At 37.7% G+C, this 14466-nt stretch overlaps 1 protein-coding gene across 1 annotated transcript in view; it reads left to right on the top strand.

Moving 5' to 3' along the window:
• The window catches only part of LGR4 (leucine rich repeat containing G protein-coupled receptor 4), a 49901-nt gene extending 42294 nt beyond the window's left edge, over positions 1-7607 (top strand). Inside the window, exons 14-17 of the mRNA XM_072421833.1 lie at positions 55-180; positions 694-815; positions 1056-1133; positions 2359-7607. Coding sequence (XP_072277934.1) covers positions 55-180; positions 694-815; positions 1056-1133; positions 2359-3635 — 1603 coding nt within the window. The 3' untranslated portion in view covers positions 3636-7607. The remainder of the gene's footprint in view (positions 1-54; positions 181-693; positions 816-1055; positions 1134-2358) is intronic.
• Positions 7608-14466: the final 6859 nt, after the last annotated feature.

Here is a 14466-nt window from a genome sequence, read left to right as displayed (position 1 = left end):
TTTTGCTGTACTAGCTACTCTTGTAATTTGCTGACATTGTATTTGTGTTTTCAGAGACCTCAGTTTTAATGAACTGACCACATTTCCTACTGGAGGACTTCATGGCCTAGCCCAGCTAAGGCTTACAGGCAATCCTACCTTCAAAGAGTCGCTGTCAGCAAAAGACTTCTTAAAACTCCAGTAAGTTATTTCCAATGATTAGATCTCTAAAATTGGTGTGGTGGGGTAAAAATGAAGGACCTCTAGTCCAAACCAATGCACTTCTGTATTTTAACCAGAGACAATTTGTTGTCTGCATCACCCCTTCATTAAAATCAGTGGGGGGATGGGAGTCATGCTTTGTTTTTACCATGAGAAAGATTGGCCTCCAACAGAAATCAATTTTTTTATTATTAAATTCCACATATTTTATTATCTTTTTTGTGGAAAGGGTTGTATTTTGCTGAAATTCAATCAGCATTGTGGTCTATTTAGATGTAAATTGTCCTTGTCGGTGTAAAACCTTAAAAATGCAATCTACTCAATTCAAACTATTTTTGTGTCTGTACAGCCATCATGTTTAGTTTTTTTTTTTATCTGATGTCAGTGCATTTTTTTCTTTTTTGGTTATGCAACATCTGTGGAATGTATAATTGATAGCATCATGTTTTATGTACTTCCTTTACTTGATTTGGATTCCTGTTTATTTTTAAGGTCGGTGTCTGTTCCATATGCTTACCAGTGCTGTGCATTTTCTGCATGTGACTCTTACATGACCTCGACTGTCGAAGAAGATGGGTCAAAGTATCAGAAATTACTGCTGGACCATGAGAAAGGTATATAATTTACAGAGTAAGGCAGGAAGATTTATTAAAAAAAAAGACTGGGACTAGATGAGTAAATTAAAGCTAAGTGTCCATGCTAGATAATTGTCACCTGTGATCATCTTGGGCAGAAATCTAGGGTGTGTAGAGCGGTCCCCTGATGTCATTTAACGATCCACCATATATTTAGAAAAGAAAGTAAGTGGCAAGCTTTATTCTAACTGACGCTTAATTTTTCTTCTGATGTCCCAGGAGCCCTTGAAGATTATATGATCACAGAAGAGGATAAAGATCATGTCCAAGCTGCTGTTCACTGCAATCCATCCACAGGTAACTTGTTCTGTGTGTTAAAAGTCTTGTTTTTTGCAAATGCCGCCTTTCCAAAAGAGATTATCTGATGTTAAAAAATGCGTAGAAAATTGCCAGAGTGGGAGTGATCTGTTTTGTGGAAAATATTCCAAAATTATTACCAGTATTGTTTTTTTTTTTTAAATAAGACCCTAACAAGTACCATCTTAGAAATATGTATTTTGGCCTTATTGTCAAGTCACACATGGGGTAACAAGTGTTTGCATAACTAAGGAGGCACTTACGGAGACTTTGTCCCTATTTTCAAATCTAAACCCATGCATTCAATGAATAGGATTAATAATTAGTATCTGTTCTTTTGAGGCATTATGCTGGATGAAACATCTTTGGCATCCAGCACACTTCCAGGAGTGTTGGATGACTGGTCTCCTTCTGCATGCTGTGTTTTCTCTGGCCCCTACATCACAAGACACATTAGGGGACCAGGCACCTGGAAGTATTCTGGATGCCGAAGATGTTTAGCCAGCATCGCTTCTGGACACGTGGATATTGGCAGTGGGAAAGATACGTATTAACTATTTATTGCAGGCAGGACTTAGGGTTCAAGTTTAAAAAAGTAACAGGCTCTAGCTCAGGACCCACTGTCTCCTGTGCCTGACTGTTGTACCATCACTGCAATTGCAGCTTAACCAAGAGCAAGATAGAAAAGGGGTCAACCAATTCTTGATTCTAAAAACTAAGGTCAGAATTTGCATAATTGAGCATGCAGGATTCCGGGCTTTTTGTGTTGCTCAGAAACCTAAAAAAAAGTATTTGGAAAACGAACCACAAACATTACAACATGGCCTAGAATGTCATTGAGCAAAGCCACCTGCTTCAATACAGGTCTTGACCTTGGAATTTTCAGTGTTAATCCCCAGACCGTCCTTTTCATTTTTAAGTTTTGGTATTCCATTTCAAAAAAAGTAATCTTAAAAACTATTTCTCCTTATTCTATTGTCCAGGTGATTTAAGCAAGTTTCTACATATAAAATTTTAGCCGTTGGTATTCTTCCTTTGTTCTCAGTGGACTGAGATTTGCGGATGATGAAATTATAAAATAAAAATATGTATTCAATAATAAGCTTAGTTATAAAGTAAAATCTTTCTGGCTTGATAGATATATAAAATTTCTTTAGCCTTCTGTCTATGTATCACAATTCTTTGCCTAGTATGTGTATTAATTATATTAAAACCTATTTTGCAGGTGCTTTTAAACCTTGTGAGTACCTGCTTGGCAGCTGGATGATCCGGCTCACAGTGTGGTTCATCTTCCTTTTATCTGTGATCTTCAACATCATTGTCATTGCGACTATGTTTGCGTCCTGCTGTCCGCTGACATCCTCCAAGCTCTTCATCGGTCTCATCTCTGTCTCCAATCTCTTTATGGGCATTTATACTGGCATCTTGACAGTACTGGACACGGTCTCTTGGGGACATTTTGCAGAGTTTGGCATCTGGTGGGAAACTGGCAGTGGATGCAAAGTGGCTGGGTTCCTAGCAATTTTCTCTTCAGAGAGTGCCATTTTTTTCTTGACCTTGGCAGCCATCGAACGGAGTTTGTCTGCAAAGGATATAATTAAGAAGGAAAAGAGCCAGCATTTAAAGAAATTTCAGATTGCATCAGTTCTTGCTCTGTTTCTTGCCATAGCAGCTGGATGTTTGCCATTATTTCATGTTGGCGAGTTTTCTTCCTCTCCTCTCTGCTTGCCTTTCCCGACAGGAGAAACGCCTTCACTGGGCTTTACAGTTACCCTGGTTCTTCTTAACTCTGTAGCTTTTTTGGTTATGGTTATTACCTACACTAAATTGTACTGCACGTTGGACAAGGAAGACCTCTCGGAAAGTGCTGAGTCTAGTATGATTAAACATGTAGCCTGGCTGATCTTCACCAACTGCATTTTCTTCTGTCCCGTAGCTTTCTTCTCCTTTGCACCACTGATCACGGCAATTTCCATTACTCCGGAAATCATGAAATCTGTGACTTTAATATTTTTCCCTTTGCCAGCTTGTCTCAATCCAGTATTGTATGTATTTTTCAACCCCAAGTTCAAGGAAGACTGGAAGCTTTTAAAGTGGCATCTGACAAAGAGAAGTGGTTCTGTTGCAGTTGCAACCAATGCCCAAAGAGGGTGCGTGACTCAAGATTTTTATTATGACTTTGGAATGTATTCCCACCTACAAGGTAACTTTGCTGTTTGTGATTACTGTGAGACTGTTCTTTTAAAGAATCCCCTTCCCTGCAAACACTTGATAAAGTCTCACAGTTGTCCTACGTTAGCGGTCGTGCCTTGCCACCGATCAGAAAACTACTGGTCAGACTTTGGTACTCAGTCGGCCCACTCAGATTGTGCAGATGAGGAAGATTCTTTTGTGTCGGACAGTTCTGATCAGGTCCAGGCCTGTGGTCGTGCCTGCTTCTACCAGAGCCGTGGATTTCCCTTGGTTCGTTATGCATATAATATACCAAGAATGAAAGACTGAGACTTTACTGCTGAACTTTTTTCTGAAGGACTATAGCAATGACCATAGAGCACAAATCATTAAGGACCCAACAGCAAAGGGAGCACTTTTGCAAGCACGTCGCTTTGAAGAAGGGAAGTGGGCAAGGACTTAAGGACTGGGACAAACCCCTTTGTTGTCTTTGGCGCAACATGTGCAGAGAAAACTTTATAAGCATTAATGCCTCTGAGGAAGACAAAAGACTGACAAAATAATTTGTAAACCAAAATTTTACCTGAAATGTTTGTTTGTGTTCTAATCTATGTAATGTTGTATTTGTTTTTATATTGCGTTATGTCCATCTGTTTTTGACTTTTTTTTTTTTTTTTTTAAATGTAAAGTTCTCACATACTACCATGTAGGTATTTGAGGGTATGCCAGTTGAAGGTTTTGTGCTCCTTAGCATTCCACAATGTTCTTAACCCCCAAACTGATTGATTTTGTGGTTTGCAATTCTTGAATTTTCTGTGTGCAGGTATCCATAACAGAAACAGTTTTAATGGAACCATGTACTTTTAACATCCTTCAGGTGTTTCTGTAGCCAACTTTTTTTCTTAGTTTGGATAGAGTGCTGAAGGATATAAATCCCTATCAGTGTTTACTGCTATCCAGGGGATTTATTGGCAAGATTTCTGTCAACTTTTGTTCTGGAGACAACCTTTTACCAGGCATGAAGTCAGAAAAGAACAGCAACGTGGAAATGGATAACAATAAAACATTGACACAGGTTGCGGCATTTCCCTTACTTTGAAAAAAAAAAAAAACCTAGTTTGTGCTAATTTAGGAAAGACTCCTTTACTTCCTATCTGGTAAAAAGGTTGTCTCTGGGACACAACCCCAGATGGCAGTAAAAACTAACTGGTTCTAATCTAAAACTTAAAAAAAAAAAGGCTCTTAATATATTTTAACTAGTTGCCAAGTTCTCTTTTATCATGCAGTCCCCTTAAGTTCCAATGCAAGTGTGAATTTTGCAAAAGGGGCAACTTGCAGGGTCTCAGCCAATCACCCCCATCCATTAAGATAGTACAAATACCCAGAGGTACTTTTGCTTGGTTGCCATTGTTCAACAGTATCTTTCTAATGAATTTTAAGTATAGGCCAGTAGATGAAGTTAGGATTTTCCCTTTTTTTAAATATATCTGTAGCAATTAATTACAAGATGAACGAAAATCACAGCATACCATGAAAGAATAAAAATCGCCCAGTTTAAAAAAAAAAAATGCCCCTCAATGAAAACTCAATTTATTTGGAAAGGCAGAGATTCTTCACTCTCTTGTCTTTAAAGGTTCCGATTTATGCAGGTCATTGTATATCCAGTAGTAGTCACATTCAACTGGACTTGTCCTTGTAATGTTGAAAGCGTTGAATGAAGAAGCTTAGAAGCTGTGAAACGTACTCAACATTACAAGAACTACTACTACTAGATTTACTCCCTTGTTTATGCTTTAAGTGTATACAGAATAAGCTACATGGTTAATAAATTTAAACATAATGGAAACATATTAATACACAAATGAAATAAATATATAATTTCTGTGCACCCAAACTGTAGGGCCATGCTCTACTGCTGAGCCCTGTTGGGTAGGGTAGGTGACAGATTAAGTAACCGTTACCGGTTTCTACCCAACCCCTTCCTTGTGAATGGACAGTAAAAGGTGGATCAGCACACAAATGAGCTTATCTCTTTCTCTTTGATGTCTCTTCCAATGACCATGCACATAGCTTATTGGCTTCCTCTGGTACTTCACCTAACACCTATGGGGACTTGTGCTAAGTCATATTAGGTACTTATGCTGCTTGCATTTTAACACACATTCTGCATTTTAAATGTGCCTAGAGTTCAGGACAGATACATTGTAGTATCAGCTGCAGTAGCTTAATCAATAATTGCTTTTCTGCTCAAAGTTTACCCACCAGGTGCTAATTTTTTAGGGTGCTTTATGAATCCCATATTACCTATTGAACTGAATGATGTTCTAGGTCCTAGGTTCCAATGCATAAGCTACAACTATCTTCTGGTTGTTATGAGGTACATTTTGTGTTATTGAAACTCTATGTATTTTTCTGCTGTCTAATTTTAGCTTTACAGTGCTGTTTGGATCCATTTGTTGGTAAACTAAGAATAGACGTGTATACTGGAAAATTAAAATGATTGCACAGTGCACATGACCCATTGGGAAAGGCTAGGCATATAAGTTGTCACTAAAGAGTCTTATGACTCCTCACAGCGGCCCTCATCACCTTTTCATTTATGGTGCCAGATTTAGAAATGAGTAGTTTTTTTTTTCAAATTTATACAGGAAATCTATCAGTAGATGTATTTGGGGGATCACCTTTATTGATAAATTTAGAAAAAACGTGCAGTTGGCTGCTCCCAGGTGCTGAGAAAACTACTGCTGTGCACCCAGGAGCAGAAAACCACACTGCAGGTGAACCTTCCAACAGCAAAAAAGCCCAAAAGTGGCTTGTACCTTTGGAAACCCCAGTGTGATTTGCCACAGTAGTTTGCAAAAAAGTGGTTCCCAACTGCTCCATTTCAAATGGTTAGGACTGCAGTTGAGTCCGCAGCTCACCAAGGACCTGAATGGCCCTTTCTAATTACCTGGAGTACAACACTGGATTACAAATTTGCGTGTACTCCATGAGTTTCAGAGGACCAAGTTCCGTTATTCTAGTGAAGAATAGAACTTTGTAAAAACTTGTGGACATGGGAGGAAAGTCCCTGTGTACACTTGCTCAGTTTGTACATCTGGAATGAAAATAAGGGTTCCTTGGGCCTATTCAATGACCTAATGTAAAAAAACTGATGGTTGACAAACAGTAAGCCATAGCATCAATTCAAAACATTTAAGTGATTTCTGATTGGTTGGTGTGGGTATTTTCATTTCGTAAATCAGCCATGTAAGAAATTTGTTTATAGGTCCTTGCTTGGGTCTTGGCTATTTAGAAATAGATCCCTTTATTCTTGTCACCATTCACTTTCAGCAAATAGAACCAATTCACCCATTCCTATAAATATACAAAGGGTAAAATTTCACAGATCACAGCAATAAATTAAAAAAAAAAATCTTTGACCAACCTTGAGCACTTAAAGATTTTTTTTTTAGTATCATTTGCTTGTCACTCAGCTTCCATTGACCATCATTTGGTAAAACTGGACCACCATGCACGACCTTGTCAACATTTTCGTATTTATCAGCACTGAGCAACTTATTGGTACAAAGTTTCAGTGATCCCGTTTGTATTCATCTGGTCTCAAAAATTATATATTTTTTATTTTAAATTAACCCAATGATTAGCTAATCCTTATGTATTTGATAATAACAAAATACCTGCAAACAAATCATCAGTACCATATTTTGATCACAAATATTTAATTATAAAATTGAACAAACTGATAGGTTTACTCTATAACTAAATACTTTTGAGCACTTAACTTTAAAATCAAGTCCGAGCTTTTAATATTTTTTTTTTTTATTTTGTTATTTGCATACCTAACTTTACTTCATTAGACAATATTCCTATTTATCTTTTGTATCTCTTGAATTATGTGTAGTTTTTTGTATTGTGTTGTCATCTGTCTTTAGGATTGTTAAATGTTGTTGATCATTGTATTCACAAAAAGCACAATTTGTCAAATCTGATTCCTTGCCACCATTATGTTGTTCTCTAGAGACATTCCAGTCTTGACAGTGAAGCTAGATTGAAGTTTTACAAAATTAAGCTGTATATAGTGAGCATATTTTTGTACCTTTGTACTGTAAATTATTTGATAGAGCACAAGGAGGGGATGTATAGCTTCAGTTTATTTTGTCAATAAAAGCTACCTCCTAAAACTGTATTGGCTGCCAGTAGCAGAATAAATTGGTTTATATACTTTTTTTTCTTGCATTGTACATAAGCTCTTTTGTACATAGATGCTGTAATAAAAAAGTTGTATATTAATCAAGGTAAGGGGTTTATGTTCTGGAAGTTGTAATTTTTTTTATAATGCAAAGTTTTTAACAAGTAAAGAATTGTTTTCCATTGTGAGTTTTTCTTTAGCTGTGGGTAAGTCATCTAGTCTGAAAGTTAAATCTTTTTCAGATGCCTCTCATAACACATTGACGAGGACAAAGGATTTGGCATTTAAATGTTCTCGTTTGAGAAGTGTTGTGCTAATGGATGGTCATCAAAAATACCAGGTTGTCGAACTAGTAAAAAAAAATAATAAAGGAAATTGTAAGGGTAGCACCTCATTAGCCTAGGCATTTAAATGTATGGTTTGTGATTATGAATATAGCCAATTATTAACTTCAGCAGAGATTATAAGACCAAATGCATAGGCTAGTGTTTCTCTAACTCTTGGGGGAACCTTTGGAATAACTTTCTGATTTTCTGAGAACCCCTGCTATATTTACTATACAGCTCACAGTACATTAGTGGGGTGGTCAATGGGAGGATTATTACCCTTATAGATAGCTAAAAAGATCATTGGGGGTCACTTAAACTGACCTGAGAGTCACAAATTCCTGATTGCTCAAAGAACCCAATGCAACGTCTGGAGGAACCCCAGTGTTCACAGAACCCCATTTCAGAAACACTAGATTAGGCATTTGGCTTCATGACTAGCAGCTATGAGGTTCCAAAGCAGCAGTTTCTACAAAAAAAAATAAATATGTATTGTGATCTGATGACTTTAGCACTCTATGTGCCCATAGCATTGTGGCAGACTGAAAGATGTGTATATTTGACTGCAGATGAAAGCATTTAGCTGCATAGGCTCAAAAAAAAGTCCCAAACTTCCACTACCCTAATTTGCATGCAACCGAATAGAACCTTTTAGCTGCTTTCGGAGAAGTGATTGCATGGGTCTAGTGATCTGCTTTGCAATGGTGCTTGTATAGTATTAGGCTATGACATCACCTAGAGGAGCAGCACAGAACACGAAGCTGATCTTTTCCCCATTATGAACTTTCATTGCCTTGTTCTGCACTTCTTTTGCCAGGAGGTCACCTTACCTGTGTCTGACCCTCTGGGAAGGAGAACCGTGCGCAATACAGCAATGACATCACCAAATCTTATGTGACCAGCAGTCAACAATAACCCTAATCCAAATATCACACTACAGATATAAAACGCGCTAGACACCCTTACATGCCAAGATGTACACTGCTGTTTTCAAAAGGAAAACAGCCAAAACTACAAGACACAAATAACATTTCTAAATGATGCCAATAGCAAATCTTAATTTTCTTAATTCAGTTTTATTGTGCAAAACTTTTTTTAATGAAAACCATAGAAGGAAGGAAAAAAGATATTGTAACGTAAAAAAGGACCAGGTGATTTTCTTTCTACAATAAAGCTGGAATCATAATTAATAAAGTTTCCGAGAGCAAGCACTTTTTTTGCGTGATTAGTAACTATATGTTTCACTTCTACTACTTAAAAAAATCGATAAATTGGCCTGGCCTAGATTTGAACCCAAGACCCCAGTTCTAGCTATTGAGCCACCATGCTGCATGGGTGGGGAATGCAAGTTATTGCTAATTAACAAATCAGTAACACTAATAAAACCTCAATATTTCCAGCTTCTGCTATTTCATAAGTGTATTGTGTGATTCATGGGGAAAGCCCTTTTCCAAAAACAGGCAGATTAAATGTTTAGAATTTAATTAGGGGTTGTCAGTATCTATTTTATGTCGTAAATGATTCATTCTTTTATAGACCTTTAAAATCTGTTCTGATTTACCACCAGCTGTATTTTCAAATGAAGAATACATTCCAGAGAACACCACCCTCTTGATTCTGCCAAAAAAAAAATGATGCAACAAGATATCTGGTGCTACTGTAATTGTGATATTCCCAAAGTTACATCGGTCTTTCTAAATGTTATCTGCATCTGAAGGTCAGCTGATGCCAAAAAGACATCAGATCACTTCCCAAGGTTTGTGATATTGTCACTTTCACCATACTTCTGACATAGGGATTCAATGCCCAAGCAAACCAATTAAAAATATTAATTAATTTTACCCAATGATTAGTAAAGTGTAACTTCAGTGTGTCTTAATCATCTCATAGCATCATATTGTAGCCTTGGTCTGTCTTATGTCCTTCAAACCGGCTCAACTGGCACTTCTCAATTTGAAGGAACAGTAGCTGTACTCTTTTCGATTTTGTCTTGATACAACCAGAATCATACAAACACACTTGGACCCACATTGATTAATGCATAGGATGCAAACCAGACTAGGTTCACCAATCTTTTAAATAGTGATAGGAAAAGTATCATTATTAGGGATGAGCAAACACCTGAAAGTTTGGGTTCGCCCGAACTTCGGCTCAAAGTTTGGGTCCGGGTACCCAAAATTCTAAAGTTTGTAAAGTTTTGCTTTACAGTTCGGGTTCGCTCAAAACTAATATTAATGGTTAGTGGGTAGGGATGAGCAAACACCTGGAAGTTCGGCCCAACTTCGGCTTAAAGGTTCGGGTCCGGGTACCCAAAATCGTAAAGTTCGTTACGGACTTTACAGTTCGGATTCGCTCAACACTAATCATTATCTGTTTGCTGTTCCTACTGATTTGGATGAATTTTAAATTATAGCCGGACTACACTGTTGCTCTTTAGTGCATTATAGAGCGTACATTAACCCCAAAGGAGTTGGGAGGGGTCAGGGGCAAGCTGGCGTTTAGGTAACACTTGCTGGGAACACATATATATGTCCATTTCTGTGACTTTAATCTATAAAACTTATGCTAGTAAACAATTTATTTTACATGGTATTTTCTGTAAAACAAAAACTTGTGAACACTAAATTTAAGGACTCTGGACCATGCATGTGCGGGTAGCTGTTTGTCACTCAAAGGGGAAGAAACTTGCCCCAGAGTGATGTCATGATGCCAGAACCCATCCACTCTCCAATGACACAACCCGCCCTGACCCCGTTGGGGGGTGCACCAGCCAGAGCCTCGGACCACCAAAACTTTCTTAAGAACCACAGATTGGGGACCTCTGTTGTAGGAGACATTAATATTTTTATTAACCAAAAGGACATTTTATTAGTATTTTAATTTAAAAGGTACAGTAGGAGTAAGCAAAAGACTGAGTAGAACTTCATGACTCCTAATTGCTTGGACCTCATCCTTATACAAAAGCCTAATAGAACCGATTGTATTTTGGCGGCGTCAACTTTATATAGAAATCTCCATTTATATGTGATCCTTGGATCAAAAATGTTTTTTTGTTATTTTCAAGGCAATCTGTGACCCGCATTGAACATCAGCATAGTAAATTGTTTTGTTCCCCATCTCTTGTGTGTTATCAGCCATGGCGACCCTGGCTTCCTTCCACCTTGTCAATATGTACATATTTTTTATCCACATCTTAACAATGGCTCCAACACAGGTGCTTGTGCTAGTAATTAAATACTGCTGACTATGTACACCCAGATAAATTATAGTCTCTGCTAACTAGACCGCAGGAGAAAAATAAAACCTCTACCTTGTTTAGACCTGTGTAAAATCTTTTTTCAGAGTTTATGAGTATATATATTAGTATTCATTGGCTAGTAAAATAAATGTAAACCCAGACAATAAACTTTTTCCAGTTGCTCCGTTTTGGCCATTAAATATACTATTAAAAAGTGTTTTGTTATATCTGGTTCATAAGTTGATCAGCGTTGTTTCTAGTTCTCTCTGTGGACTTTCCTGTGTTTCTCAGCTAGGGTTCCTCCAAAGGTTGATGGGGTTCCTTAAGCAATGTGCAAGTTGGGCCTCTCAGGTCAGTTTCAGCAACTTCAATTAACTTTTTGGTTATCGGTAAGGATGACATTCCTACCAATGGTCAACAGTGTAAGAGGAACTGGAACAATGGGAAGGGCCGAATCCTTCAATAGTTACTTAATGTGTACAATGTTTTGAGAATGCTATCAGATCAGAATATCCAAGTGTTTAATTTTTTTTTGTATGGAAAGTAATTTGTCTGCTGCACAGTTCACATGTCACGTGTCCCATTATTATTATTTATAGGAAATCTGCAATACCTATATTCACCTTCAATAAAGTTTTATAGTATATAAAGATGCAACAGTAAGATATCCAATCCAATGTGCATTCTTTATTAATTCCAGCAGCAGAGAGATACTGCCACATCCTTGTGTGCCAAAGCTCACCACATTCTTTCTTTCCGGCTATCAGTCATCTCCATGCATCTGGAATTTGGCTGCTGAGCAGCTGTAGATGTCTCTGATCACAGATAATTTGAAAACTATTATTCTCTAACCGTAAGACATCCTTAGAATTTCCGAATAGCCTAACCGCAGGGAACATTTTCACCATTGCACGAAAGAGGAAAGGTAACAAGAAACACAATGGATTGCAAACTTGACCACATGATACTCTCTTTTTTTAAATAACATTTTAAGGACCTTTGTCGGATTTTGTTCACTCCAGATGTATTTCACATTCCCAGTCAAGTCTAATGGAATGAAAAACCCCCTTGTAGCATGTTAACCACAGGTAAATGAATTCTAAATGGTGTCAGAAACATCTCAAACTGATGCAAAACTGATGCCATACGTACAGGCGCAAAACCGCTCAACACAGTTGAAATGCTGGTAGAAGGAAATCAACTAGAGGTCAAATGTACCTATCAATGATTCTGAATGGAGAAACTGAAACCCAAAGCCTGTTGACACAAACCCTTCAGAAAATTCTGCATTCCCAGTCTAATAAAATGCAAAACCTGCATGAAGAAGGTCTAATGTAAACCAAATGTACCTAATTATGAATTCTAAAAATGTTTGAAGGCTTTTAAACTTAAATCAAACTAATGCCATCAACACAGGCTCAAAGCTCAGTGACTCAGACACGGATTTTGCATTACCATACAAGTCTATTGAAATGCAAAACCTGCTCAAATGTAGCTATTCATAAATTCAGAAAGCATTTCAAACTGATGTGAAGCTGGTGCCATCAGCACAAGCTCAAAGCCCATTGGCACAGGCCTCCAAATGCATAGATTTTGCATACCTATACAAGCCTATATTGGGCTACAAATCCTACCTGAAACAGGTCAACTGTTGGCCAAATATACCTATCAATGAATTCTGAAACATTTAAAAAGCATTTCAAGATGTTGTGAAACTGGTACCATTGCTACAAGCCCAAAGTCTGTTGGCAAAAGCCCTTAAATAAGTTTTGCATACCCATACAAGCCTATTAGGAGGTAAATCCTACTTGAAATAGGTCACCTGCTGGTCTGGAGAAAGTCAACTGCTGGTCAAATGTACCGATCAATGAATTCTGAATGATCTGAGGAGCATCTCAAACTTATGTGAAACTGGTGCCATCACCACAAGACCAAAACCCATTGATACAGGCCCGTAACCAAGTTTTATATATCCATACAAACCTATTGGGAGGCAAATCCTGCTTGAAACTGGTTATGTGCAGGTCAAATGTACCTATCAATGTATATAAAATATATGAGAAGCATTTCAAACTGATGTCATCACCACAAGCCAAAAGCCCATTGGCAAAGGCCCTTCAATTACTTTTGCATACCCACACAAGGCTATTGGGGGGCAAATTCTGCTTGAAACGGGTCAACTGCTGGTCATCAAAAGTCAACTTCTGTCAAATGTACCTATATATGAATTTTTAAAGATCTCCGGAGCATCACAAGCTGATGCCAAGAGATTCCATCAACACTTCCCCTTTGACCATCAACACAGGCACTAATGGTTGCCCAAAGTATTGTTACCAAATGCTAACAATACTCCACCAAGATCTCACTATCAAAAATAATGGTTCATACAATAAACTTGTACAAGCTGTACCTAAAATCAAGCTCTACATGATACATTTTTTCAAATATTTCTGGATCTAGTACAAACACAGCACTCAATACCTGAGAGACACCACAGGAATTGCATTACACACCCAAAGAGATTTGAAGTATTCAAACAACGGCGCCAGTGTGATTTAGTGTACATTGTTTGGTTGATTAATAAATAAATATAACATTGTTTGACAGATGAACTAATTGTCTTAAGACAGTTTAGTAAACCCGGTCTTGTGAGAACACTACTTAAAAGATTATCAGTTTTAATGAGAAGCATAACAGGGGCTTAACCATTGATTCCATCGACTTATCCTAGGAAAACCTTTTATAGTTAAATGTAGTTTTTACATGAATCTCAGGGATACAAGATCTGCCTTGCATTACCTGTGTTTTATAGCCGATGACATGGAGAGAAAAAGGAATGTATGCTAAATTCTGAAATTTATAGAGGAAATCTGTCATCACATTGCTGGATAATATTTACCGCCTCGGGGAGTCTATGTTTGTTGCTGTCTTCCTGAAGAACAAACTTTCACATATTTGGCTTAAATGATATCTAACATTAAAACTCTGTTTAGATTCCTTTTTCTAGGGTTGTCAGGTGTGGTGGAGGTCCAGAGGAGGAAAATCAACTATGCGGCTAGAAGCGACTTTTAGGAACCACACCGTGATCCAACTCATGTACAGAATAGGAACATGGTTGAACCTGCAATAGGATTGACATTGGTCATTTTTATTTATTTATCCTTGGGGCACAACAGGAAGTAAAAGAAAATCATCCTAAATGTAAACTGATCTATTAAGCTACGTACACACTTCCAATTATTATCGTTGGTAAACGAACGACGAACGATCCTGCACGATATCTGCGAACGATCGTATAGCACCGATCCTGTACATACAGATAACGACACGATCGTTCGTAGATATTGTACACACAATAGATGCGATCGTTTGAACGATACAGGAAGTTACGTGCACCACAGGAAC

The sequence above is a fragment of the Pyxicephalus adspersus genome, chromosome 9 (genome assembly GCF_032062135.1).
Source record: "Pyxicephalus adspersus chromosome 9, UCB_Pads_2.0, whole genome shotgun sequence".
NCBI lineage: Eukaryota > Metazoa > Chordata > Amphibia > Anura > Pyxicephalidae > Pyxicephalus > Pyxicephalus adspersus.
The sequence above is the reverse complement of the archived record's forward strand: the minus strand, read 5'-3'. Positions and strand labels throughout refer to the sequence as shown.